Source organism: Mastigoproctus giganteus, chromosome 4 (genome assembly GCF_048544385.1).
Source record: "Mastigoproctus giganteus isolate SK-2022 chromosome 4, ASM4854438v1, whole genome shotgun sequence".
Lineage (NCBI taxonomy): Eukaryota > Metazoa > Arthropoda > Arachnida > Uropygi > Thelyphonidae > Mastigoproctus > Mastigoproctus giganteus.
This window is the reverse complement of record NC_143578.1, coordinates 93,357,483-93,384,158: the sequence shown is the minus strand read 5'-3', so window position 1 is coordinate 93,384,158 and position 26,676 is coordinate 93,357,483. Positions and strand designations below refer to the sequence as shown.

At 37.4% G+C, this 26,676-nt stretch overlaps 1 protein-coding gene across 3 annotated transcripts in view; it reads right to left on the bottom strand.

The window, feature by feature from the left end:
- LOC150086917 (VWFA and cache domain-containing protein 1) overlaps positions 1-26,676 on the bottom strand; it is a 464,860-nt gene that overhangs the window by 75,387 nt on the left and 362,797 nt on the right. For all 3 annotated transcript variants that reach the window (XM_090372820.1, XM_090372822.1, XM_090372821.1), the window contains 2 exons: positions 18,131-18,196; positions 1,917-2,003 (listed from right to left, as the gene is read on the bottom strand). In XM_090372820.1, coding sequence (XP_090228946.1) covers positions 1,917-2,003; positions 18,131-18,196 — 153 coding nt within the window. The remainder of the gene's footprint in view (positions 1-1,916; positions 2,004-18,130; positions 18,197-26,676) is intronic.

Genomic DNA, 26,676 nt, shown 5'->3' with positions numbered 1-26,676 from the left:
GGGACACAGTCAGAAATAACTTGAAGGGCAACTGTGGAAATGGTTCTGTACACGTGAGTAACAGAAAATAGCATAAGACCACCAAATTGAATTCAATTTTGATTGGAATTTTGTATTACCTACCCTATGAAATCAAGCCCAGCAGCAAAAGTTAATACCATAGGGAGGAAGACAGCCTGGTAATAAGGATGCAAAGTTTACCTTGATAGACCCCATTCAGACGTAGAAATTCAAATGACAGAAACTGAAAACATTTTAATTTTGGAACTTGAATGAAGAAGATGAGGGAAGCTGACACCTAAATATTTAGTTTCAGTCAAAATGGGTAAACGTCCATAAATTTTGATTTGTAGTGGTCTTTGAAGTTTGGATTTGAGAAGTATCATCATTGTTTTCGACAGACTAATTTTAAGTTTACTAATTTTGAGACCAAACACAGATCTGACAGCATTTGGTTAGCATTAATTACAATTGTGACTCAATGCTTTTTGTGCCTGTGGTATGGCCATACCTCTCAGTTTTGTTGCCACATGCTGTTGTATAGTCACTGCACTAGAAGCATGTTCATGCCGAATGTCCTCATAACAAGGAACAACAATTATGTATTAATTGTAAACGAAGGAAGTGAGACTGCCAAATTCAGTATGGTATATAAAATGTCTTGAATATCAGCGTGCTCTGGAACTGGCAAGATCTCATGCTGTTGAGAGAAGTTCTGGTAATCACCCAGTACATAGTGTAAATATTAATAATAGATCAGTATCATCTCTAAATTCTTCTGTCTCTTTTCCTTTTATCACTTCCCACTTGAAGATTATGTAGATTAATAGCCAATGATCTCACACAGTCGGGATCATGATTGATTTTCAAAGAACAGCATTCCACTGATATCATATCCATCCAGAAACTCTATTTTGCTAAAGTTCAGCTAAGTAACTTCTCCATTATCATGGGTTTTTAAATTAAAGCTAGGCTTTTCAACCGGTTCCTGCAGACCCTAAAACTTGCATGGTAGTTCTTAATCAGCAATTTGATATGGCAGCCATCCACAGTCTCTGAAAAAATTTTTTCTACCTATAGTTTGATTAATCGTCTGGCTTTTTCTTTTCATCCAATTTCATTTCACTTCACTATTCACCATTTTCTGATTTCAATTACTCTCTGAACTACCTTGATTAAGAGCTTTGAATTACCTTAATACTAAGCATGTTATCATAAGGTCAGATGTCAATGCAAGTTTTTGGTTTAGCTCAACAATAGATCCTTGTCTTCTTTGAAAGATTTTATTCTTACTTACACTCTTTCACTTTAAAACTGACCTAATCAGCTTCCAACATATTGCAGTGCAACTGGAATCAAACACCTACGTCTCACTTTCTACATCTGGGTTCAGCCAAAGTATTCACAAATGGGTCACAATTCCTAATTGGATCATCAACGATCACAGTGTAATGGTTTTTCATATTGATATTGGCACTCCTACTGCAAACAATAAGCCTAAATTGCAATATATGACTGATAGTCTGAACAATGAAATTAACTCTTGTCAAAATGTATTTCTGATCATAGTATCTATTTACGTTCGACTTAATACGGCAGATTGCCGCCCTGTTGTTCCCATTTTCCAAAGTCACCAGACATGGGCATCTTCAGCTTTCAAATTTCTCTTTCTCATAGCTGATAGGGCATCTTCCTTCCATGTTTTTCTAGGGCATACTCATCTTCTCTTCTCTTGTGGTATCCACTCATATATAATTTCAGGCCATCTCACTTCATTCATGCGCAGCAGATGTCCAAACCATCTCAACCTCCTATTTTCTATTCATTCTATAATATCTTCATCTGAGTGAATGTCTTCTTAAAGGTGAATTATGAACCAGGAAATCATATATTTACTTGCAAATATTAATACTTACCATACTACATGGGCAAAATGCTGTAACAGTATCACAAGTCTGATTTACAATTCCAAGAAAAACGTTAGTTCCAGGAACGGATGTTATCTGTTAAAAAGTACAAATTTTTCTTAGTGGTGTTAAAAAATACAAAAATAAAGTAAAACTGAAAAGTATACAAATACTAAAAGGCAACATACGATGGTAAGTATAATTATTATTCTAATAACAGGTAAAAATGTTTCCATAATGAATTAAATGACAAAAATACAAAATCTGAAAAATAAATAAAAACACTCTATGACTAAAAGATGTCCAGTGTCAGCATTAATTTTAAAAACCAGAGTAGTTGCTTGATTATCTGAGGACAGATTAATTGGAGTGTGAATTAACAGGATTATATACGGCCCACAGAAGTCCAAGTCAAAGCTGTCAAACAAAAAAAGAAATAAGGTAAACCCCCGCTATTCGCGGTTTCGCGATCGCTGATTTAATATAAAATGAAACTTTAAAAAATGTGAATTTTAAAGCGCCGTGAATATTTTCCGTGAATACTTTAAAAAAACATGGGCGTGGCTAAAATTATCTTTCCCAGTCAAAACAGCGTTCAGTGGGTGGGGGGGAGAGGGGTGACAAAATCGCGAGCGTGGATGTTTCTCGCTAATTCGCTTATTATGCGCTTGTCATGGAAGGTTTGGTCGTTTGCTTTTAATTTATATGCTTATAAATTGAATAAATTTATCAATTTATAAATTGATATGCTTACAAAAGTGATAAATCTACCGTTTTGCAGCGTAAAACAGACTTTTTCGAGTGTGTACGGAAGAAAGTGCCTTTATTGTGGACAAGTTCTTTTTTACCCGTACAAAAATATGGCTACAAATAACAAGGCAAATGTGAAAATATCAAAGAAGGCGATGACATTAGCGAATAAAATTGAGTTATTAGACAAAATTTCTAATGGTGAAAGTATCTCCTCAGTGGCAAAACATTATAAAATCAATGAGTCAAAGGTACGATCAATCAAAAAATCTGAAGAAAAAATCTGCCGTAGTGTCTGTGAAAACGCACTAATTGCTTCAAAAATTTGCTCTGTAACTCGTGATGTTAAATTAGAAAAAAATGGAAAAAGCTTTAAATCTGTGGATAGAAGACCGAACTCAAAATAAAATTCCATTAAGTTCACTCATCATTCGTGAAAAGGCAAAACTCCTTTATCAACACTTTAGCGAAACTGGTGATAGCACTGGCGGGATAAGTTTTTTTGCTAGCAAAGGCGCTGGTTTGAAAGATTTGTTTGAAATTTCTAATAAATATTACATTTAATATTAAATTGTTTCTTATTTTCATTTCGATGCCATATGCTTGCATTTCACTATGTACTGTCTATGTACATAGTCATATTATGAAGGCACATATAATACATACCTAGACAAAATTTTAGGCTAGTTTTTCTTATATATTTCATACTTTGGAATGGAACCCCTTTATTACTATGGGAGCCATAACTCAGTATTTGCATTTTCGGTATTCGCGACATGTCTGAGGAACGTAACCCCCGTGAATAGCGGGGGTTTACTGTACATGGAATATGTTAGAGGTGTTGATGTTTACATTTTGTAAAGTTCCTATAGACAAAACCCTCTATGGATCTTAAAACAGAAGCTTTGTTTAGATTATTAAGCGATTTAACAAGTTTAAGAGACAAAAGGAATTATTCGCAATTTATTATTATCATAGTAATAACCTTGAGTCTCTCAGAAAAATTACATCATTCTTACAACCTTCCTCTTCAACAGAATTATTCTGTTGAAGAGGGCACAGAGGATTTGAGGAACAAGTTGCTGCTTATCATCCCAACATTTGGAAATTTATCGATTGCTTTAAAAAAGAACAAAGTATTAACTAAGTACTAAGTACTAACAAAGTAAATGTGCATTGAACAATATTTAAGTGGAAGTGATCGGGGCAACAAAAAAAAAGAAGTATCGCGATTGTGATGAACGAATTAAAAGACTTGTTAGTGCATACGGGTGATATTGTTGATTATCTAAGAGGTATAGCGCATAATATTTTTTATTAATAATGTACATACATTGTTGTAAATATTACAGTTTCTTAGTAATTAATTATCCCAATGTGACTGATTCTGAAGATTGCATAAACATTCATTTTGAATTTTTGCAGTGTACTATGACATACCTAATGTTATAATTAGTTTAGTTTAAAATTAACCAATTGTTATATTGTTCAAATAATGGAATTTTTTACTATTTTTGTGATACATGTAACTATTAAAATACATAATCTACCTATTAAATTATATATTTCCATACATGTGTTTTTTTTTATTTCCGTACTATTCCCTCATAGTTCATAGAATTGCAAAAAATATGCTAATCATAGCTTAAGGCAGAAACTTAAATAAAAAATAACTTTTTATGATTTGACCAAACACATCTCATTGCTTCTAGATGGTAAATTGTTTATGCGATAAACTGACGCGGCGGTAAATTGCTGGTGGTAAATTTTCCTAGACTCCCTAACAATATCTGCCTTTGATGTCTTGATCAGCACTTTGAATTCATCAGTTTTATTTACTACACTTCTAGCATTATTGTACATGCAAGTATACAAGCACTTGTTCTTACTCTTAATTACCCTAACACTGCCCATGTATTTACTTGTTCCATGATGACTCCCAGCAGCCCTTGAAGCCCCAGCAACCTTGCTCTCTAGGCTGCTGATCATTACAATAGAAGTAGTGCAAGAATCACTTTCGCCTCTGCCTGCGGCTCCTGTTAACATTTTAGTCTGTGATTTCCCCAAGGTAGCAGTTTTCTGACCCATCTAACACTGCCTCGATAGCATCAGCAAATATTCTTGCACCCTTTCTATTTAAGTGTACGCCATCCCTGTAGAAGCAGTCTCTCCTATTAGCAAGCACAGACCACACTGAAAAAAATTCTACCCCATTAGACTTGCACAATCTCTCCAGGGCCGAATTGAAGACACTTTCAAATTTAACCCTAACACAAGACTTTTTTCTAGCAATGACCTGTATTTGTTAAGTCAATCTGCAGATCTCTTACTCTTAAGGTCATTAGTGCCAACGTGTGCAACAATATCACTTTTTGTGCCCTTAAAAGATAATATCTGCCCTACAACGTCATCAACTTTTTTGCCTGGCAGACATACCCTGGTCCTGTTCCATCTTTTTGCATAATATATTCCCAGTCTCCCTGACAATAATTAGTTCCTGTTCTTTAAAAGAAGAGAATGTTACAAAAATTGAGGCATTAATCCTGGAAAATAGCCATATCAGCCCCAAAGAACTAGCTGCAGAGCTCCAAATTAGCACAGGGTCTGTGGAGAACATCATCTGTCAACAGTTGCACATGAGTAAAGTGTCTGCTAGGCGGATTCCGAGACTTCTGACCCTTTAACAGAAGAAGGAAAGGGCACAACGTGCACATGAAATGTCAATGTGCCAGGAAAAGCAAGGAATTTTTTTTTTTTTTTTTTTTTTACACAGCTTGTCACCATAGATAAAACTTGGATCCATCACTATGATCCTGAAACTAAACAAATGTCAAAACAATGGATGCACACAGAATCACCCCCCCCCCCCCACCCAAAAAAACAAAAGGCAACCAAGGGCTGGAAAGGTGATGTGTTTTTTTTTTTTTTTTTTTTTGGGATCATCATGATGTAATACTCACAGATTACCTTCAAAAGGGCTGTATTGTGATAGCAAAGCATTATTTCAACATTCTCATAGAGCTGCATGCAGCTATAAAAGAAAAATGATGGGGAAAGCTGTGAAAAAGTGTGCACCTGCTCCATGATAATGTCCCAAATGTGGGTTTGAAATACTGCTGCATCCTGCTTTGCTTATCACCCCCCCTCCAACCTTGGTATCTTTGGATTTCTTCCTCTTTTCTAACCTGAAGTTTTTTCTTCATGGAAAACAATTTGCTGCTCTAATGAAAAGGTGAATACTGCTACTGAGTCATGGTTTGAAATCAGAGCACATCTACAAAACTGGCCTGTGGAAGTGTGGAAGTATTGAGAGGTTGCAAAAATGTTATTTTGTCTGGTGACAATGTTGAAAAAGTGTAACATGTAGTGTTTCTTTCAACCTTCTATCACATCTGGGTGAATACAAATCTTTTTTGAACCAATATTACATTGTATTGCATGCCTTTAAATACCCAGAAATCGTTTGACGAACAATAAAACATTCAATTACAACAAGAACAATCAGGTACCATTACTAGAAAATAAACAATTCCCAATAATTTTGAACAAACTTATCATAGAGACACTATTAAACTTAGGAATTATACATTTAAAAAAATTCTCTTCCAAAGAAAAATGCTGCTGTTGTTGTTAATCCTAGAAATCTGATGTTATTAAAGACTGGGAGGGAGACATTAGAAATTTTAAGTTCAGGAGCTGGGCAAAGTTTGTGTTATATACAAAAATGGACAGCAACTGCTTTCTGCTGCAAGAGTCAATAGTCATTGAAGCTGGCCCATTGTATTTTATTATGTGATATTTGAAGCTGTCATTCTATAGACCTCATGTTTTGGGAATGGCAGGAGATGGAAAGGTCATTTCCATAAAGGTAAATCTCAAATGTATTTGGAAGTTGTTAGAATCTATTCTAAGAGCAAAAAGGTGGCACTCAGTACTGATCTCTGTGGAAAACCATCTTCCTGAATGAACGTTGCAGAGAGGGCATGCTGGTATCAAACTTGAAATGATCTAGTATGTACAAAATTCTTCACAAATATAGGAAGGTTCCCCATAGACCAAGAGCGTAAAGATCACTAAGTATGCCATGCCTCTAGGTGGTGTCAAAAGCCTTCTCTACATCTATTGTAGCTATTACTAGATGTGTGTGTTTAACAAAAGCATTATGAATGGCAAATCCATAAGGTCCAAACATGGCCTGTTTTGATGAAAGCCATATTGACTATGGCTCATTAGATGTTCTGACTCAATGATTCAGACAAGGCTTCTGTGGAAAATTTTTTCAAGGATTTTGCTGAGGCAGCTTGAGAGAGATATTGGTCTATAGCTATGGAGGTTGGTTAGATCTTTTCCAGGCTTTAGGAATGCCAAAACAGTTGAATGATGCCAAGAACCTGAATAAACATTTTCTAGAAATATACAGTTGTAAAAAACCAGAAGGAGGTGCAAAACTTTGTCCTGAAGATGCTGTAGCATGACAAATTCCAACTGGCCTGATAGCACCATTGTGGGCCATTCTAATGGCATGCATTGGTCCAGAATATTGCAGAGATTTGTTATATGGAAGAAGGAGAGCAGTTTGAAAGTTCATAGAATGGCTTGTTTGTTTGTTATTTGGTTTTTAGGAGCATTAGCAACTAAGGCCATATTGCTCCGGGGATATGAGGTGGTATTTCCTAACCTTTCCGCATCCTCTGTATTTGGTGGTCATTGGCTCGAACCCTGGTCTAATCAAGAAGTGTGTGCTACGCACTGCTGCTCCTGCCCACCTGGCTATGGAGGTGCCATAAAAGGTAAAGGTAAAGTGCAGCCATTATCAACCCACTGCAGGATGGAAGCCTCCTCAACGATTCATGCTGAGGGAAATGGACCATAATCTTCCATGCTGGTCCAGTGCGGGTTGGCAGATCGACTGTATTCAGCAGTCAGGGGCTTGAAACCGGGCCTACTCAAAGAGCGTGTGCTACTGCACTCCTGCTCCTGACCACTCGGCTGCGCCATATAGAATGGTTTACTATAGTGTTTTTAATTCAATGGAATGATGTGGTATAAGCTGATGCTGCTGAGATTTCAGAAAAAAGTATTGCCCAAAGCATTAGCTATATCTAAGGGACTACATAAATCTCACCCATTCTGGGAGAGCATTGGAGAAAGTATAGTAGGAAACTTACCAGAAAGCTGTCCAATTTTTTTTCATATTGTTTTGGTCAGTGTTTATGTTAATGTCAATGCAAAATGGGTCCAGGATTCTTTCTTGGCTTGCCTTTAAATGAAATGTGCTTTTGCCCTTAACTTCTTATAATTAATGATATTGGCTGTGGTTGGACACTTCCAAAACAAATTCCAAGCTTTATTTTTTGCTTTTGTGCATGTCTCATTCCACCAACAATAATAATGCTTTTGAGTAGTTTCAGCATTCTGAGTAGTCCAACTTAAGTTGGATGCCCACCGTGACCCTAAGTGTAAATGAAATGAAATAGTAAGAAAAAAACAAAATACAGCAAAGACTATAAGCTAGTCTCCTGAGTAGTTAAACAAAAAAAAAAAAAAAAAAAAAAGTCTTGAAAAGAAGAATATAGCAGAAAATCTTTCTTCTCTAGAAATGACTCCTCTCCTTGACAGACAATGACAAACAAGCAGAAGATGAAGCAACACCTATACTATTAATGTACTCAATTACTGTAAATCTTTGTCTAATTATTTTCCATGGTGATTCCAATAAACAACTGTTCATAATAAATTAAAGTATTGGTCAAGAAAATTCAAAACACAAAGGGTACTAGGAAAGTTTTGCAATACAGCTTTGTTTATTTAATTTTTTCAAAGTAATTTCCTCTACATTCAATACACCTCTCCATCCTCCGAAACCAATCTTTAAACCAGTTCTGCCAAGTTTCACTAGGGAGTAAAGCACATTCGTTGTCCCAAGCCCGTAGAAGGTCCTCATCACTGGAAAACCGCCTCCCTTTTAGCTTCATTTTCACATGCGGGAACAGTGCAAAGTCGCAAGGTCTGGCCTGTAGGGAGGGTGCTCGAGAAGTTTCAGTCCTGTTGTGGTCAAATATTTGGTGCAGGCTTTGGCGCGGTGAGCTGCAGCATTATCGTGATGGAGGTACCAGGTGTCCATTCTTGACTTTGGCCGCAGGTTCTTCATAGATCCAATGACTTTAGGCAGGCATTGTTCAGTATACCACTTAGCTGTGACTGTCTTCTGCGTGTCCAAAACGTCACGTTCCACAATTCCACTCGATTTGAAAAATACAGCTATCATTTTCTTCTTTACAGATCGGGATTTTCTGACAATTACGGGTGTGTCGTCATCATCAAAGACCCAAACTTTGTTTTGAGCCTTGGTCGGCAGATCGTAATAGTACAGCCAAGTCTCATCACCTGTCACGATGTTGTTCACATACCGAGATTGTCCCTTATCAAACTTTTTTAACATCTCCCGGCACCAAGTCACACGTCGTGTCATCTGCTCTTCAGTCAGTTGATGCGGCACCCAGAGAGAACAAAGTTTCTTCACGTGCAAATGATCTTGCAGAATCGAATGAATTGCTGGTGCATTTAGGCCCAAAGTATCCTCTATCTGTTGGTAGGTCACTCGCCTGTTTTCGTCAAGCATTTTCCTCACAGCAGTAACGTTTTCCTCCGTAACTGACGTTCGTGGCCTTCCCGGCCTCTCAGAATCCTCCTTTGGAAATTTTCCCTTTGGAATTCTCTATACCACCTGAACATCGTTGTACGATGTGGACAATCAGCATCTAGTGCAAGAGTCATTTCTTCTAAGCACTGGTCTATGGTTAAACCACGCACGAAATTATACCGCAAAACTGTCCTTATCTCATTTTGTGACCACGATGCCATCGCAAGCACTTTACACTCTCACTACTAATGAATAACTGAGCCCATCGACTTGGCGCGGCGGCTACTATGCACGTATGAACATGTCTCAACATGCAGCAACAAGCAGCTTCCTGTGATTCATTGTTGCGTCATATTGCAAAACTTTCCTAGTACCCTTTGTAAGGTCATATAAAAAAATTAAGTTTTTAGGAAGAAGAATTCTCTTCATTGAAGCATGCAGTCTATATAAATGATTTCAATTTCAAGACCCTTCACCAATAAGCACACAAATTCAACAAGGAATCATCACCAACTTTCACTCATCTTCAAATTTCTTCCTTGTTGTATTAGCCAAAACCAATTCTTCAGTCCATTCCCTAATAAGATGAAGAGTTCAAGTATATAAGGTAAGTTTTATCACATAATGGGTGAGCAGAATCACAATTCTTTGCTAACCAGTTCATACAATTTTGCTCACTCTGCTAATAAACAAGGCACTGCTCATTTATTAGCAGAGTAAACAAAAGTAATTTGTTTAGAGACTAATTTACAATCTCCTTAGAATTTTACAGCTCCATCAATCTATCTTCCATTTGAGTAAAAATTTTACTCAAAAGCTCCAGTTTGCCTGCAACAGAAGTATTCTCAATGCACAATGAAGAAAGTTAAAACTGTAACTTTATCAATCCCAAAATGTAAGGAAGTAGTAGTAGTATTAGGAGGTTTGTCCCTAAGAAATGCTGAGTCCAAGTTTTATTTATAATAGTGGCATTGCTGTTCAGATTTGGCTGCCAAGGGCATTACAAAAACTGCAGGGGGGATCTAAATCAGTTTTTTTTTCCTTTCCCCAATTGGTTGAATATGCTCTGCTACCAAGAATTGTCTGCACGGGTAGCACAGTGGTAGCATCATTGTCCTCTCCACACCGGGTGGAAAAGACCCAGGTTCGAATCCAGTCGATGATGCGAGGAACTTTAATGGGCTTTTTTCACTCTGGGGCTGAGTTATTCGGTCTCAGGCATAGATAGTAAGGTTCCAGCAAAACAGACAAATCAACCATAGAACACATGCAATTAACAGACATAAGACACACAGCACCACAGATGAATTTAATTATTTGGGTGGCCTAAAAATAATAGTTTGGTTTTGGTTTTTTGCCAATGAGAATTGCTATGAGGAATTCTAGAGCACAGCAACATAATACAACTTTGTACAGTACATGTTTATTCATAGTAGGTATTTATTTATTTATTGTTGTTTTTTTCTTTGATGAAGCAAGGGTGAACAACAGCAACAAAAAGAAAACATAATGAACAATCAAAAGTAGAAGATTTTGTGTGCAGTGGACAATAATGGAATAAATAATGGATTGATTGATTGATTTTGATTTTTGTGGCGCAAAAACAGCAAGGTTATAGTGCGCCATGGAAAGAATAAAATTCAAAAAAGATTAGACTTGTTACTTTTAAAAAGGTTACTTCGTCTAAAGTTGCATATATATATATATATATATATATATATACACACAGACATGTCAATACATAAAATCAGTATAATGATAAAAGCAAATTGTATATTTCATATGAGTGTATACATATTGATCGATTTTAAAAATTTAAAAACTGCTGACACATTGTAGTTGTCATTTAAAATCTGACTGAGTGTATATGGCTCAGTCAGATGAGTAAAAGCGCTAAAACGAGCATTTATAAAACAGGTACAATCGCATAAAATGTGTTGGACGCATAAAATGGTGTCGCATTGCTTGCACATAGGAGGGTCATCAGCCCTCAGCAAAAAGGAGCGTGTCACATGACAGTGTCCTATGCGGAGCCGGGTAAGAACAACTTCCTCTTTGCGATCCCTGTGTAAGCAGGACCGCCAAGGATGGATCACAGGCTTAATTCGACATAGTTTGTTTGTAGTAATCAGTCGATGCCACGAATCTTGCCACTGAGATTATAGGTTACTACGGATCACTTGCCTGTAGTCTGTATAGGGGACTAACTGGTCAAGATTATCCGTCAGGGCTGCTGATTTGGCTGCAATGTCAGCCAAATCATTTCCTCTAATCCCGATGTGACTGGGGATCCAGCAGAAGCGGATATCGAATCCACTTGCATAGAGACTGTATATTATCTGCTGAATTCAGGACAAGGTTGGATGGTTAGTGTGTGACATCGCTGATAAAGCCTGTAGTGCACTCACTGAATCGGCATATATAATACACTGTTGGTAACGATGTTTTCTTATGTGATCTAGAGCTAACTCTATAGCATGCAGCTCTGCAGTGTAAATGCTGCAGTCAAGCAGTATCTGCTCTGATATGGTATTATTTGGAAAGACAGCAGCAGATCCCACATACGATTCTGACTTCGAGCCGTCTGTGTAGACTGGCAAGAAGTCAAAATGTTCTGCCCGGTGTTGTGAATAGAGCTGCAGGTAGACAGAAGGCGGAGTATTAGACTTCGTCGCAATCTTGAGCAAGAAATCACATGCTGGTGTTTGTGCATGCCAGGGTGGAAGGGGCTCCTTTGGTGATCGAGAAACCTTGTCTACCGAGATGTTAAGCTCATCGAGTAGCTCTTGAACACGAATGCCGAATGGGCGATTGGCGGTCCGTCGTGTGTTGTAGAGATTTTCCCATCGTGGCTCGAAAACGGATGTCCACGTGGGATGGTCTGGCAGGGACTTCAGCTTGAAGGCATATTGTAGAGATAACTGCATTCGTCGAAGCGACAAGGATGGTTCATTTGCTTTGACATACAGACTTTGGACAGGTGATGTTCTGAATGCACCAGTAGCAATACGAATGGCTTGATGATGGATGGGGTCAAGCCAACGAACAGCGCTATTTCTGGCAGATGCATATACCTGAGACCCATAATCTAATTTTGAGCGTACAAGTGCACAGTATAGACGTAGGAGAGTGCATCGGTCTGCACCCCAAGAGGTAGAAGAGAGAGAGCGGAGGATGTTAAGCCCTCTCGTGCACTTTGTGCGAAGCTGACGAATGTGTTGGACAAATGTCAGCTTTTTGTCAAAAATGAGTCCCAGGAATTTCGCCTCTGATACAACTGGAATGGTGCTTTGTCCAAGTCGTAATTCGGGCTCAGGGTGGAGGTTACGTTTGCGACAAAAATGGACGCAAACGGTCTTCTCCGGTGAGAACGTGAAACCATTGGCTGTGGCCCAGGAGTTAAGACGGTCAATAGCTTGTTGCAGTTGTCTCTCAATAACCCTCATATTGCATGATTGAGAGAATATGCTGAAGTCATCAACGTAGAGTGCACTGTTTATAGTTGGAGGAAGTTGTTCAGAAATAGAATTTATTTTAATGGCAAAAAGCGTGACACTTAAGACAGATCCTTGTGGTACCCCCTCCTCTTGGCGAAAGGGAGGATCCTACACGAACTTGGAAATAACGGCAGGATAAAAAATTTTTAATAGAAATTGGAAGGTGGCCTCTTAGACCGAGGTTGTAAAGGTCTTTTAAAATACCAAATCTCCAAGTTGTGTCGTATGCTTTTTCCATGTCAAAGAAGATGGACACCAAATGTTCTCTTTTTAGGAAAGCATCTCGGATGGATGTTTCCAGTCTAATTAAGTGGTCCAGTGTGGACCTGTTTCTTTGGAAGCCGCACTGAAAGCAGGAGAGAAGGTCGTTCGATTCCAAATACCATAAGAGACGAGCATTGACCATTCTCTCCAATATTTTGCACAGACAGCTGGTCAGAGCAATGGGACGATAGTTTTTTGGACATATAGGATCCTTTCCTGGCTTAGCAAAAGCAAGAATAATTGCCTTGTGCCAGGTATCCGGAAAATGCTCTTCAAGGAAGATTCTGTTGTACAAGAAGAGCACATGGTCCATGGATTCTGGTGAAAGATGTTTGATCATTTCATAATGGATGCTGTCTGGTCCGGCAGCTGTAGCCTTTGTATGGGCGAGTGCTGTTTTCAGCTCATTGATATTAAATGGCCCATTGTATGGGTGGGAACCCTTCGATGTGAATTTAAGGGCCTGTTTTTCAATGTTGCGCTTTAAGACCAGAAACTCTGGGGAGTAAGATGATGTTGAAGAAATGTTAGAAAATGTTTCCCCAAGAGCATTGGCTATTGCAGTAGAGTCTTCAATAGTACATCCATTATATTCAAGGACCGATTAGGGGTGTGCTGTGTATTTTCCCTTCATTTTCCGGATTTTTTCCCAGACCACCTTAGTGCTGGTCGTCTGGGTAATGGATGATGTGAAACGGATCCACGATTCCCTGTGACTCTGACGGCGGATGTAGCGTGCTTTGGCTCGTGCACGTTTAAAGGCTAATAGGTTGACTGTGGTAGGATATCTTCGAAATATCCCCCAAGCCTTGTTTTTAGCCTTTTTAGCTGCTGTGCATTCTGGATTCCACCATGGTTTTGGAAAGGGAGGAAACCGTGTGGATGTTTTTGGAATTGTAGTTGCAGCTGCATGGACAATATTTTCTGTTATTTACGTAACTACATCATTGATAGGCTCCTGACTGACTGCAGAGTTGTCAAATTTTGCCAGGTGTTGAAAGGCACTCCAGTCAGCTTGATCAAACTTCCACCGCGGTAACCTGACAGGAAGACAAGGTCTCCCAGTAATTAAGGCGGTTATCACGGGGAAGTGAACACTTCCATACAGGTTCCCTTCTACCTCCCAGGTAAGTGACGAGAGAAGAGAAGGCGAGCTGACAGAAAGATCAATGGCAGAAAACGTACGGGTAGGCATGTGGAAAAAGGTGTTTGTTCCCACATTAAAAAGGCAGAGGTCACTGTCAATGAGCATACGCTCTATGACTCGTCCCCTTCTATTAATGCTAGCACTACCCCACAGGGTAGTATGTCCATTAAAGTCCCCAAGAAGTAAGAAAGGGGGAGCCAACTGCATTACGAGATCATCAAGGTCTTTCTGGCAGATGTCAGTACTAGGTGGCAAATATATAGAGCAAACGGTTAGTAAAAACCCCATTGTTATTCGAATGGCTACTGCCTCTATGCTGGTAGTAAGTTGCAGATGCTGAAAAGGGGTATGGTTGCCCACAAGGATTGCGACTCCTCCACGAGCGGGGCCATCCCCAGTTCTATCCTTGCGAATGATAGTAACGTTGTGCATCCTGGGGTCATCATTTGCCCTTAGGTAAGTCTCCTGTATGCAAAAGCAAGATGATTTGTGCTTTTGCAGGAGTGCCTTGATGTCTTCTGCATTTTGCCGGAATCCACGACAATTCCATTGTAGGAATTTAGCCATTATTTTGGCTTGGTGGTTCCTTCAGGCGGCTTCCGAGGTGCTGAGGGCTTATTTTTGTCGGTCTTAGATTTATCCTTCCTGGAGAAGTATGGACGCTGCCCCGTGTCCATATCCTCCTCAGTAAAGAGTTCCAAGACTGCTCTTCTTGTACCTCCTTGTCCTCAACATCCATTTTTTCCTGAGAACTAGGATGTACGTCTGATTTTTTATTCTTTTGTTCAGAAACTGATTTTCTAACTGGTGGGGCACTAGGAGGTACAGATATTGGAGTGGCAGCTGATTGGTCCTTTTGTGCGGGTTTTATTGAACTCAACAGGTAGCGAGAAATAGGAGTGAATGACTCCTTTGGTGTTATGGTCAGTTCAGTCTGAGTTCCGATGGAACATCTCCCTGCTACTTGTTATTTGGTTTTTAGGAGCATTAGCAACTAAGGCCATATTGCTCCGGGATATGCGGTGGTCATTCCCTGACCTTTCCGCATCCTCCGTATTTGGTGGTGACGGGCTCGAACCCCGGTCTAATCAAGAAGCGTGTGCTACGCACTGCTGTTCCTTCTCACCTGGCTACGGAGGCGGCTCTCCCTGCTACCTTCTGAGCATAGGTTGGTTTATTTATATTTATAGGTTTCACCGTTTTCCTTGCCTCTTGATAAGATATGTTCAGCTCAGCCTTAAGTCGCTGAATTTCTTTTTGTTTCCACCTCTGGCATACCCTTGAGTAGGCCAGGTGTTCTTCTTGGCAGTTAATGCAGGTTGGTTTTGCAGCTGAACATGATGTTGTTTCGTGGTCCTTTGCACCACACCAAGCGCATACAAGGGTTCCATGACAAGCCATCTGTGAGTGTCCGTATTTCTGGCACTTGAAGCACCGTAACGGATTTGGGATATACGGACGCACTGGGCAGTTAATATAGCCAGCTTTGATTTCATGAGGAAAAGTTGGTGAATTGAATGTTAAGATGATATTTCTAGTGGGAACTAATTTTCTATCCCTACGCATGGATATATGTTTAACAGCTGTCACTCCCTGTGGTTTTAACTCTGAACAGATTTCCTCTTCAGTTACATCCATCAGATCCCATTCCGCGATGACACTACGGGATGAGTTCAGTGTCTTGTGGGGGGTTGTAGTGACAGGCATTCCCCCGATAGATGTAGCACGGAGGAGCTGTTCTGAGCGTATATCACTTCTGGTTTCTACAAGTATGTCACCCGAACGAAGCCGTTTGACAGACTTAGGAGAGCCTGCCAACCCTTCTGGATAAAGAAGGTTGACATTTTTCCTATACGCTTCTCACTAGTTTAGAATTATCAGGAACCGAAGTGTAGGACCTGATATAACCTCCTTTTTCTGTCTTTTTGCAGAAGTGACGTTCTCTTGGTCAATGGTAAAATTTTCAGTTAGGGACCGGGTTGGGGCCCCAGAAGAAATTAATTTATCAGGATTCATGTAGTTTTTTAAGTGGTTCAGTGCCCGGGCTCCCCACCCACCATGGAGCCCAAAGGGACGCCCACTACCCGGCATGCAATAAATGCGCTCGGGAGTGGAATGGCAGGGCTACCCAGACACCATATCCGCACTGCCGCCAGCCTGAATCCTGTCCCTTGGACCATGAGGGTAGGGGCATGGCATTGACACGGTTGACCCTCGCAGGCGAGCCTACTAGCCGATTGATCCTAGCCGGGCCTTCCAGGACCTCCTGTCTTGTCGAAGCAGGGGCCAAAGTGGTGTATTGAAGCTGGGCCCCTCAACCACCAGGATCCCCCTTTCCGAATTTCCACGGGTCGCAGCGCACGGCAAACACACCGGATTCCATTGATGTAAGCCTGGAACCTGGGCGTGGCCGTTGGATCCCAGTGATGCTAGTCTGGAGTCCAGCAGCGTCACTGGGAGGTCCCCTCGCCACGTACAGGTGCCCACGTCGAGGGGAAAATAATGGAATGAAAAGGAAACAAGTAGTTTTGAAGCAACAGCAAACAACATTAATTTCTGATCCACTGGAGAAAGAAAAGGATGGCAAAGCAGTACACAAGACGAAGTTTTGTTGTGCATCAATGAAGTGGTGGTCTCGTTTGTTGATACTGTAACAACTGATAGTTGGGTGGAAAATGTGAAATCAATTGTACAGAACTATGCACAGGAGGCAATTTTCAAATGTGATGAAACTGTCCTCTTTTACAATTAAACCCAGATTAAAAATTGGCCTTTAAAGGTGAAACATAATTCATGAGGCACATGGCTAGTCAGAATAGAAAAAGGTCCTGATCATGGATCAGCATGCCACTTAAAACAACTTACTATCTTCAATCTCTATACTTGGATAACCATTAGCTATCTAAAAGTGTTGCAGTGAAGCGAATGGTGTAATATCTCCAAGAAGTCAAACACAACATTCCTGTAGGAGAAATCGAGAAATGTACTGTCCCGGATGCTCTAAGATATAGTTATGGTATGGAATTGTGTGGAGTGTAGTGTAATTGAAAACTGTCTTGCTAAAACCAGATTTATTCATAAAAAAAGCAGGACTGTCAACTAAAACAATGTCATACCTACTTTTGCATCTGTAGGAGGGGAAGCTGCAATGGATTGTTTAGCAAATTTTGACAACTTTGTCAACATGGACTGCATGAATGCAACTTCTGGTAGTGTCTTATGGACATCACTAAGACCCAGACAACTGCTATCAATAATGTGGAAAAAGAGGAAAATAAAAGAGGAGTACCCACTTCCGAAACATTGTCATCCTTTCTTTAAATTCAGGGCAATCACAGCGACTGCTGTATTCAAGTAACTACTTGAAATATGGGGATGCTGACAATAAAAAATGCTAGACAAAATTAATAACTTTTGTAACTGAAAGTAAAAAACTACAAAAAAAAAAAAAAAAAAAAGCCCAACGTGTGCAAGGTGTTCTCTATATTAGTTATACAAATAGCTATGTTGGAAGTTATATGAACAATTTCCACAGTTTCAAATTATTATTAATTTTTATATAAGTGTGTAATATTTAGCAAAATTGTAATAAACAGTGCAATAAAATCACAAAAATTTAATATTTCCATTACATTCTTAGAGTTTTCCTCATTTAATAAGCTCTGCTGCATTTCTACAAACAAATTAGCACAATATCCTCAATCAAATACTACCTTTATAAAATACAGAATAAAACATTCTTTACTGCTATATTTTATGTACATTCAATGCATTTTATAACTCCTCTTCCAGCCCAACACACAAATTCACTCTGAAGTGAAATGACTGATTCATGAAGGTGATAAATATTTAAAGAATATTTTAATATGTTGTTAAAACATTATTTCAGTCTCTATCATAAACTTTCCAAATAACAACATACCTGATATCTTGCACAGTGTTCTCCATGTACTAAATTTGTAAGAATGTCCTCTAAACTTGTATTAAACTAAAATAGAATATACATTAAATAAAAATGTTAACATATCGTTCTCATGATAATTTAAATAAACAATAAACTAGTACTTTAAACATATATCTGCTGGAAATTTTTAAATTGAAATGGCAATAATGCATGTTAATTTATTTATTTTTCAGTTTAATCAAGACTAGCTGATTAATCCTTGCACAGGCAACTGGCTAGATAGTTTATCATTGTGAATTTACAATGATAAGTTCTCTTTTTTGGGTAATTATGCAATTCATTGTGTAATTAGACACAATTACCAAAAAACAAAACAAAATTACATGAAAAATGAATAATACTAAGAGGTAGTAGTAGTAGTAATGGAGGCATTTAATGCAAGAAAGCAAGCATATGAGCTTATGTAGAATCAGCCAAAAAAAAAAAAAACGATTTCACACTAAACTTCCCTCTAAAAGTTTGTCCATTTCCTCCTTGAATTTATTCAAGCTATCAACTTCCACAACAACAGATGGAAGTTTGTTCTAGAAATTAACCACCAGCTGGCTAAAGGAAAATTTCCGGACATCTATTCTACAACTGTCTTTCTTCAGTTTGAGTTGATACCCCACTCAGGTTTGTAATCTGAGCAAGAGGAAGAATCCCATCAGCACTGAGCCTGCTGGAGATCAGGCACCTTGCAGGTGCCTAATCAAAAACGGCTCATTTTTCAGAGCCATCTGTACCCCCCCCCCCCCCCAACTGTGAAATTTCAATAACAATGCCTATTGCTTTTATTCTCCCAGAACTGCATTTTTGTTATTGGGAAACAAATTTCTCAACAACACACATGAATGATAAGCATAACTCAGAAGATGATTATGTTCTATGAAAAAAGAAGCAAATAAACATTTGGTACATATGACGTTGTCACCATAAAATGCAACATCTATTTTTGCTTTTCTTTTTATGCATTGCATGCTGTCATTATGCTTATTTGTTTCCAAATGATTCATCATGTTTCCAACTGCTTGAAATTGAAAAATAACATCTATATATGTTTTGAAATTTTACATCCTATTTCTTTGGCATCTTACTGAAAGGCATTAATTATATTTTAGAGTGTAGACTATTATAGTATACTAGATGGCCAATTTGTTAATTAAAATAAGCAGAAATTTGCAAAATTAAAAAAAAAAAAAAAGAGAGAGAGAAAATTGTTTCTCACCCAAAGGCAAAGAAAGTCTTTGTTACCAACTATATTATAATGGTGAAATAGAAAAGAGTAAAATCAAGTCAAAAAGATAGATTCTCCATATTAAATCTGGATAGTTGACAGCTATGCACCTGGTACATTTGAATAAATTAGTAGTTTATTGAAAAATTAAGGACCGTTCAAACATGATTACTATCAGATAAAATTTGACTGAGCATATAAGGCTTAGTAGTTAGATGGTTAAAAATGATAAAAGATATGCCACATGATATTAAGTTGACAACAGTGGCTTGGGTCTGAAAAATTCCAAATTTCTTCTTTTATTTCTGAATTTTGCTTGGAGTAAAAGTTATCAATGCTTGATCTTTTCTTAATAGACAAGAAGCATAAATGGTAAAAAAAAAACTACACAGCATGAATTTAGGAATAAAAATAATTTACTGTATGACAGAGCTGCTGTTAGAAATACAAGGAAAAATAAAACAACTACAATCAGTAGAATATTGAAACAGAGTAATTAAAAAGTAAGAAAGAAAGTAGAGGAAGATTACAGTATGTAACGGCAGATTTTGGGATTGATAGTATAAGTAAAAAAGCAACAAGTAATATAAGGGGAGGTTTTTTTTTTTTTTTTTTTTGATTTGGTAGTTGTTGGTGCATCGGCTTATTGCACCTCCCAAGGTTTTTGTAGTACTTTGATCCAAGCCCGAGGCGGGAATCGAACCCGCGACCTTTGGGTTGCCGGGCAGGTACTTTACCCACTCGGCTAGCCTATAAGGGGAGGAAAACTGTGACCAGACATTTGTGGTGGTGGTGGTGGTGGGGGTGGGTATTCTCACAGTAATTACTGTTTCTTGGACAGACTGTGATCACTATTGCAAACCCAAGAGAGAAAAGTTGCATTAGGATGACAGAAGATCAAGCATTAATGAATGGGCCTTGGTTTGGTTTGGTTGGCTGGCTGCTAGCTGTCAGGAAAGCCTGTCTAGGAGTCTTTGGGACCTTTTGGTGCCAGTAATGGTACTGGGGTGTGGTGTCTGCAGAGAATGGGGCATGAGGTATCTCCTGGGTTGGCATCTGAGGTCAGGGAAGAGGACTATTCAGAAGGAGGGGAATGATGCTTCTGCCAACGTTCTGATGTTGACACCTCAGCTGCACTGGATGGGGATCAGGCTTCTAGAAACTCCAGAATGGAGAATCTTAGGGATCTTAAAATGTTTACTACTGGAATGCAAATATACATCCATTCATTTTCAGCCAATAAATGAGCACTGTAAAAGGAAAGGCACATGAAATGAACAACTGCATGCTGATTAAACCATGGGTTATTTGCATTATGGCTGGGATTTTGCTTAGCATCAATCACACTGTCTAGAGTGCTATAAAAGCTGTATACTTGGTTCATAGTTTCATATATTCTTTGCTTATGTTGAAGTTATTTTGCATAGTTTAGTATTTTCTTTTCTTTGTCCATGCTGAAGTTATTTTATCTAGTTTAATATTTTCCACAAAAAGAAAAGGTAAAATTTTTTGATTATCCTTAGTGAATTTTAATTCTTTAGTTTGTGTAAACTAAACATCATTTTTAGTGTGTCTACTGATAAAATTTTATGTAAAAAGTGGTTTCCTATAAAATTTTACCCTAAATGGTCATTATAATGGATCCACAGTATAACTTGAATAAAATTCTATTTTATAAACAGGGATGGACAGTATAATGAAGCTGATGACATTGAATAAGCTCTTTATAATATGTTATCTGATACTAAAATATAATTTTATTCAAATAATGCAGATTCTGAATCTATTGATCTTATAATGCTACCAGTGTTATTTGGTGTGATGATTCTTCACAAATGTAACTCCAAGACTAACTAATAGACTGAAATTATAGTTAATAGTACACTATAAATTTGAACTTTATACAGATAATGTCCTATGAAAATAAATAGTTGGTTCTCAATTTTTTAGAATGACAGGTAACAAAGCCAATTGAAATATTTTACAAATTTCTCCTTTGTAAAAATATTTTACAAAGGAGAAAATGACTAATGTGATTTTTAAATAGCTATTATAGAATTGTAATATCAATCTTTGTGAAGCAGAAGATGATTATAATGAACACTGAGCTAGCAGAATCGAAATACTTATTTAGAACATACTTTAGCTATGATGTAATTTGAGTTTATTTTATTATTGTGCTATTTATTAATGGCAATAAAAATGGTTCTGCAAAGGTGTTTAACGATAAAATTGGCCGGAAATCCATTATTAATAAGCTTAGACCTCAGGTCTTTAAGCGATTCTATGATATTATTAACATTATTATATATTTTTTCAGTATATTTTTATCATAGCTTTGTGAAACTATGATATTCCTGTGAATTCTCTTTGAAATATTAGACTGTCATGAAATATTAGTATGTTAGGCTAATTGTTTTAAATCTAAATTCTTTGCATTTGTCATATACTTTAGTGCATAATATTTTATCTTCTCTGTAAATTTCTATATCTAGATAGGTAGCTGTACTGGTACTACGTATTTAAGCATTCATGGCAGAGGAAGAGACAGAGTGTCAAAAGCTTCTGTAAGTATTTTATTTTACTTTTATCAAAAGAAGCAAGCAGGGGTGAAACCCTCTAGTTGTTATTATAATTATAATTATTATTTTTTTTTTTTTGATTGGGTTCAAAAAAGGAGGATGTAAAACATCTCTCATTGCAAGCACAAGAAGAATTTGCAAAGCTTTCTAGTGATGGAAATCTTAAGCTTCAATTCTCAAAGAAATCTTTAAATGCTTTTTGGCTTCAGGTTAAAGCTGAGTAGCCAATACTCTCTGATCTGGCAATGAGAGCAATTCTACCATTTTCCAAGACTAATTTATGTGAGTCAGCATTTTCAACATTGGCTCTAATAAAGACAAAATACCATTGTAGTCTTAACAACATTGAAGTTGCTATGAGACCTGCACTAACAAAAATTTTGCCAAGATATATTAATTTATTGTGCTGAAATAAACAAGCTCATCCATCTCATTAAAGACTTTTACATTTATGGTTGTTCTTATGTTTGTTTGCTGCATATTTAATTTTACTTTTGTATTTTTTGTAAAACTATAAATTTGAGTGTAATAAATTTTTGTTTAATACCCCAATATGTACCTCAATGTACAAGATAGAGATAAGTGTATAAAGAAAGCAATGTGCTAAACACTTGCTAATAATCACCTGTACTTGTTTGATATATTGAAATTGTATGAAAAAACGTGAATTTTAGGTCATGCCTGCCTGAAAGAGGTTTGTTTTGGACCATATATAATATCGGAGGTTGCAAAATTTTTTTCCATTGTAAAAAGGGGTTGCAGGTGAAAAAAATTGAAAAAGCTCTGGCCTAGAGAACCTCTCACTTCAACTGTCTACTTAGAAGGGTTGTTTGTGAGAAAAAGATGAAGCAGGTTGGCTGTATGGTTAGGATTGTCTGGTACTCTGATAGATAAACGAACAATCTGTGCGAGGTCATTAGTAATTGCAAAAGCCTCAGCATCTTAATGAGCTGGGTCCGTATGACTAGAAAACGGAAGCCAGCCAGAGTTGTGAACATTAAAATCACCAAGGAAAATTACCTCACCGTTAGGAAAGTTAGCCTGGAGAAAGTCATTTTAAAGAGAGGAAGTCAAAGAGTTCCAAGTGATTAGAGGAATTGGGAGAACAACAGAGGCAACAGATGAATTTAACAGAATATGGTAGAAAGATTTTTAAGCCAGAGAAGATCTAAAAGAGGAGATTCCAAATTACTAAGTCTCTGACAGGGAATAACAGAACAGACATATGCACAAGTACCACCTTTGAAGCAAAAGGAATCATACAACAAATAATTCAGACAACTGAGATGAGCAGTGGTTGAATCAACAGATAACTGAGATTCTGTCAGAAAAGTACATGAGGTTTGGCAGACTGCAAATGGAAATGGCCATCACTGAGATTAGAACTGAGACCACATATATTTGTGTAATGAATGAGGAACTTGAGAGTGGTCTCCAATGAACACGGTGAAAGGTTTCACCAAGATATTTCTCAAATAAAAAAAAAGATATACCAGGAAAATGGAGTCTAAATATGTTGGAATCTTGTATGGGATACACCAATGGATGATTATAAAAGACAAAATAAGTATTGTTTATCAGATAAACATTTGTAATTAGAATAAGGTTAATAGACCCAGTGATCAATATTTAATACTGTACATAACATTTTCTTAAAATATATGAAATGTTTTTTTTACTAGAAACTTATCTTTTGACTCTAATCCATTCTCCCTTAAATTGGTTTGTTATTTAGTTTTTAGGAGCATTAGCAACTAAGGCCATATTGCTCCGGGATATGCGTTGGTCATTCCCTGACCTTTCCGCATCCTCCATATTTGGTGGTGACTGGCTTGAACCCCGGTCTAATCAAGAAGCATGTGCTACGCACTGCTGCTCCTTCCCACCTGGCTATGGAGGCGCCTTTAAAATTGGTGGGTGTTACAGCAATACAGTTGCTATATTTGAATTCAGTCCCATCAAATATACAAGAATTGCCCTGAATATTAACAGGGAGTGAAAAAAAATTTTTTATTTTCCCCTGACCGGTGTTATTAGAGGGGATGATCAAGTGAGGTGGGAGTGTTTTATTTTTTTTTTGCTGATGCTATGTATGCTGGCTTTCTTGCATCATTCGCTACTTTGGTTTGGTTTTTTTTTTTAGGAGCATTAGCAACTAAGGCCATATTGCTCCGGGATATGCGGTGGTCATTCCTTGACCTTTCCGCATCCTCCGTATTTGGCGGTGACGGGCTCGAACCCCGGTCTAATCAAGAAGCGTGTGCTACGCACTGCTGCTCCTTCCCACCTGGCTACGGAGGCGCCTTCATTCGCTACTACTAATACTAATTGTTTTCACTTCATTGCACGTACTTCCCGATGTACTGAACATTTTGTAAACACTTTATAAGCAGCATATGAAATGCAATGTGCATTTCAAGCTCTGTGATTTAATAAGATAAACAGTCATTGTACACTATCATTAATGCAATTTACTTATTTTTACTTGGATTTCAATAACAACTGAAATATAACATGTATTTAATATTTCTGCTGTGATATCAAATCTTTCCAATAGAGGAAATTTTATGAAAGTCTATCCACTGGTAGTCAGTTATTAGATGTGGATGAACAGGCAGACAGACACAAACATGGTGAAGGCAATAGGCACTTTACACATATATTCTAATGCACCTAAAAATGGATGACTGGTATGATTAAAAATTGCTCAATAGAGCAAATAATTGTTTAGGATGTATACAAATGTAAAGCTAATGTTGAAAAATAGCACACACAAATCTTTCTTAAGCTACCAAGAATTTTGAATATTAAAAACAGAATGAAAAGATAATATTGAAGATGATCTTAAAGTGAAATAACAGTGAAATTATTCCACTCGGTTACAGATAATTTTATAGAAAAGGCAGGAAAGCATTATTTTTTTCAAAAAAACTTTAAAAAAAGGGGAGGAAGAGACAGAAATTGGGTGGAAATTTTTAGCATCAGTAATGTACTCCTTCAGACACCAACCAATTTCAAAAATTTTGCTATACAGATACACCATGACATTAAGATAGTACAGTGGATTCTGTGGTTATTTGGGCCACCAGTTAATCGGGGCAGACGTTTATTTGGGGTACATCTTAAAAAACAGAAACCAATCGAGAAAATAGCCAGGGTTTACTTCACTTAATTGGGACAGCATGCTGTTTAATCGGGACAGGAGACTGCAGCACTGGAGAGTACCCTACGATTGTCTCCGACGGTACCACGTGGTTCGTTCAAAATTCTGGAGGTCACAACCATAAAACAATTGGCAGTCACCTGTTTATTGGGCTTTTCTGTTAGTGAAATCTATCATAAACGGACAGTAAACTCGATCTTACTGAATTTGCGATAATACTGACAGCTGGAATTCTGTGGGTTATTATGGTGAAATGTGTTTACACTTCCATGAAATCTTCAATCATATTAAAAAATTAATTTTCAGAATCTTCTCTTCATTCCTATTTTTAAAACTTTGTAACTCGTTACTCCGTTCTCACTTGCGCATATTGTGTTACTTGCAATTTGTGTGTGCCGTGTTCTTTGTTATTGATTGCTTATCTTTTTAATGTTTTAAATTTTAACCCCCACCCACAAATGTCAGTGAACAGAAATGTCAACTAGTTTGTATGTACATATTACAGTACATATTAATTATTCCGATTTCCACGTATCATTTAATTTTTTAATTGGTAAGATAATAAAGGGTAAATTTGTGCTTAACATATCTTTACTTTTATAGCTTGTGGATAACATTCCTCCTATTTTCGCTAATTAGAATCGCTGTTTAATAGAATTAAAATTCAATTCACAAACGTGATCACAATGACTGGTGCTTACTGCACATCGTATAGTGAACAGTAGTTTACTATGCTGAGTTCGTCGTAACGTGATTTGATTGTACAGTGAACCAATTTTAAAGGGGGGGGGATACATTGTATTTTTAACTATTTACGTGAAACTTCGGATAATTGGGGCAGCCGCTTAATCAGGCCAAAATACACTAGTTCCGATGTGTCCCAAATAACCGGAATGGACTGTAATAGCTTATGACTAATGCAGTAATAGGAAATCTGACTAACTGAAATAGCTGATATAACAGGTAAAGGTTTTAACACCAACTTGAAGCATTCCTTATATAATATACTTTACAAGAGGGAAATTTGATTGTCAAACTCAAATATTAACTGTGATTTTAGAAACAAATTCAATAGCATAAAATTTGAACACACTTGTCCAAATTAGGTACCCTTATTTGTTGAATACAGGATAAAAAAAAAAAAAAAAATTGTCTTCTACAATCTTGCTCTTTTAATTCATAGAATTTTTCAATTGCAAGAGTTTTTGCTATATAGAACATATTTATGGCTTCCATATAAAAGCTTCTGGTCAGTACTGAAAGAAATCTCTTTTGCAATTTAAAAAAGCAATTTTCTTAAATATCATAAGCTCTCAGCCCACCAAGGTTTAGAATGACTAGAAAATCAGCATACCTTTGACAACAAGGGAGGAAATGGACAAAAGGTATACTGTTGATGAAAATGGTAGCTTGAACTTAAATTTTTCAAAATTTGCTTGAATTCTATCAAGAGTTAACAAAACCGTGAAGAATAGCACTGACATTTAATATTCAAGATATCATTAAAGCCTTCTATCTAAAATTGCTACAAAGATCACCTACT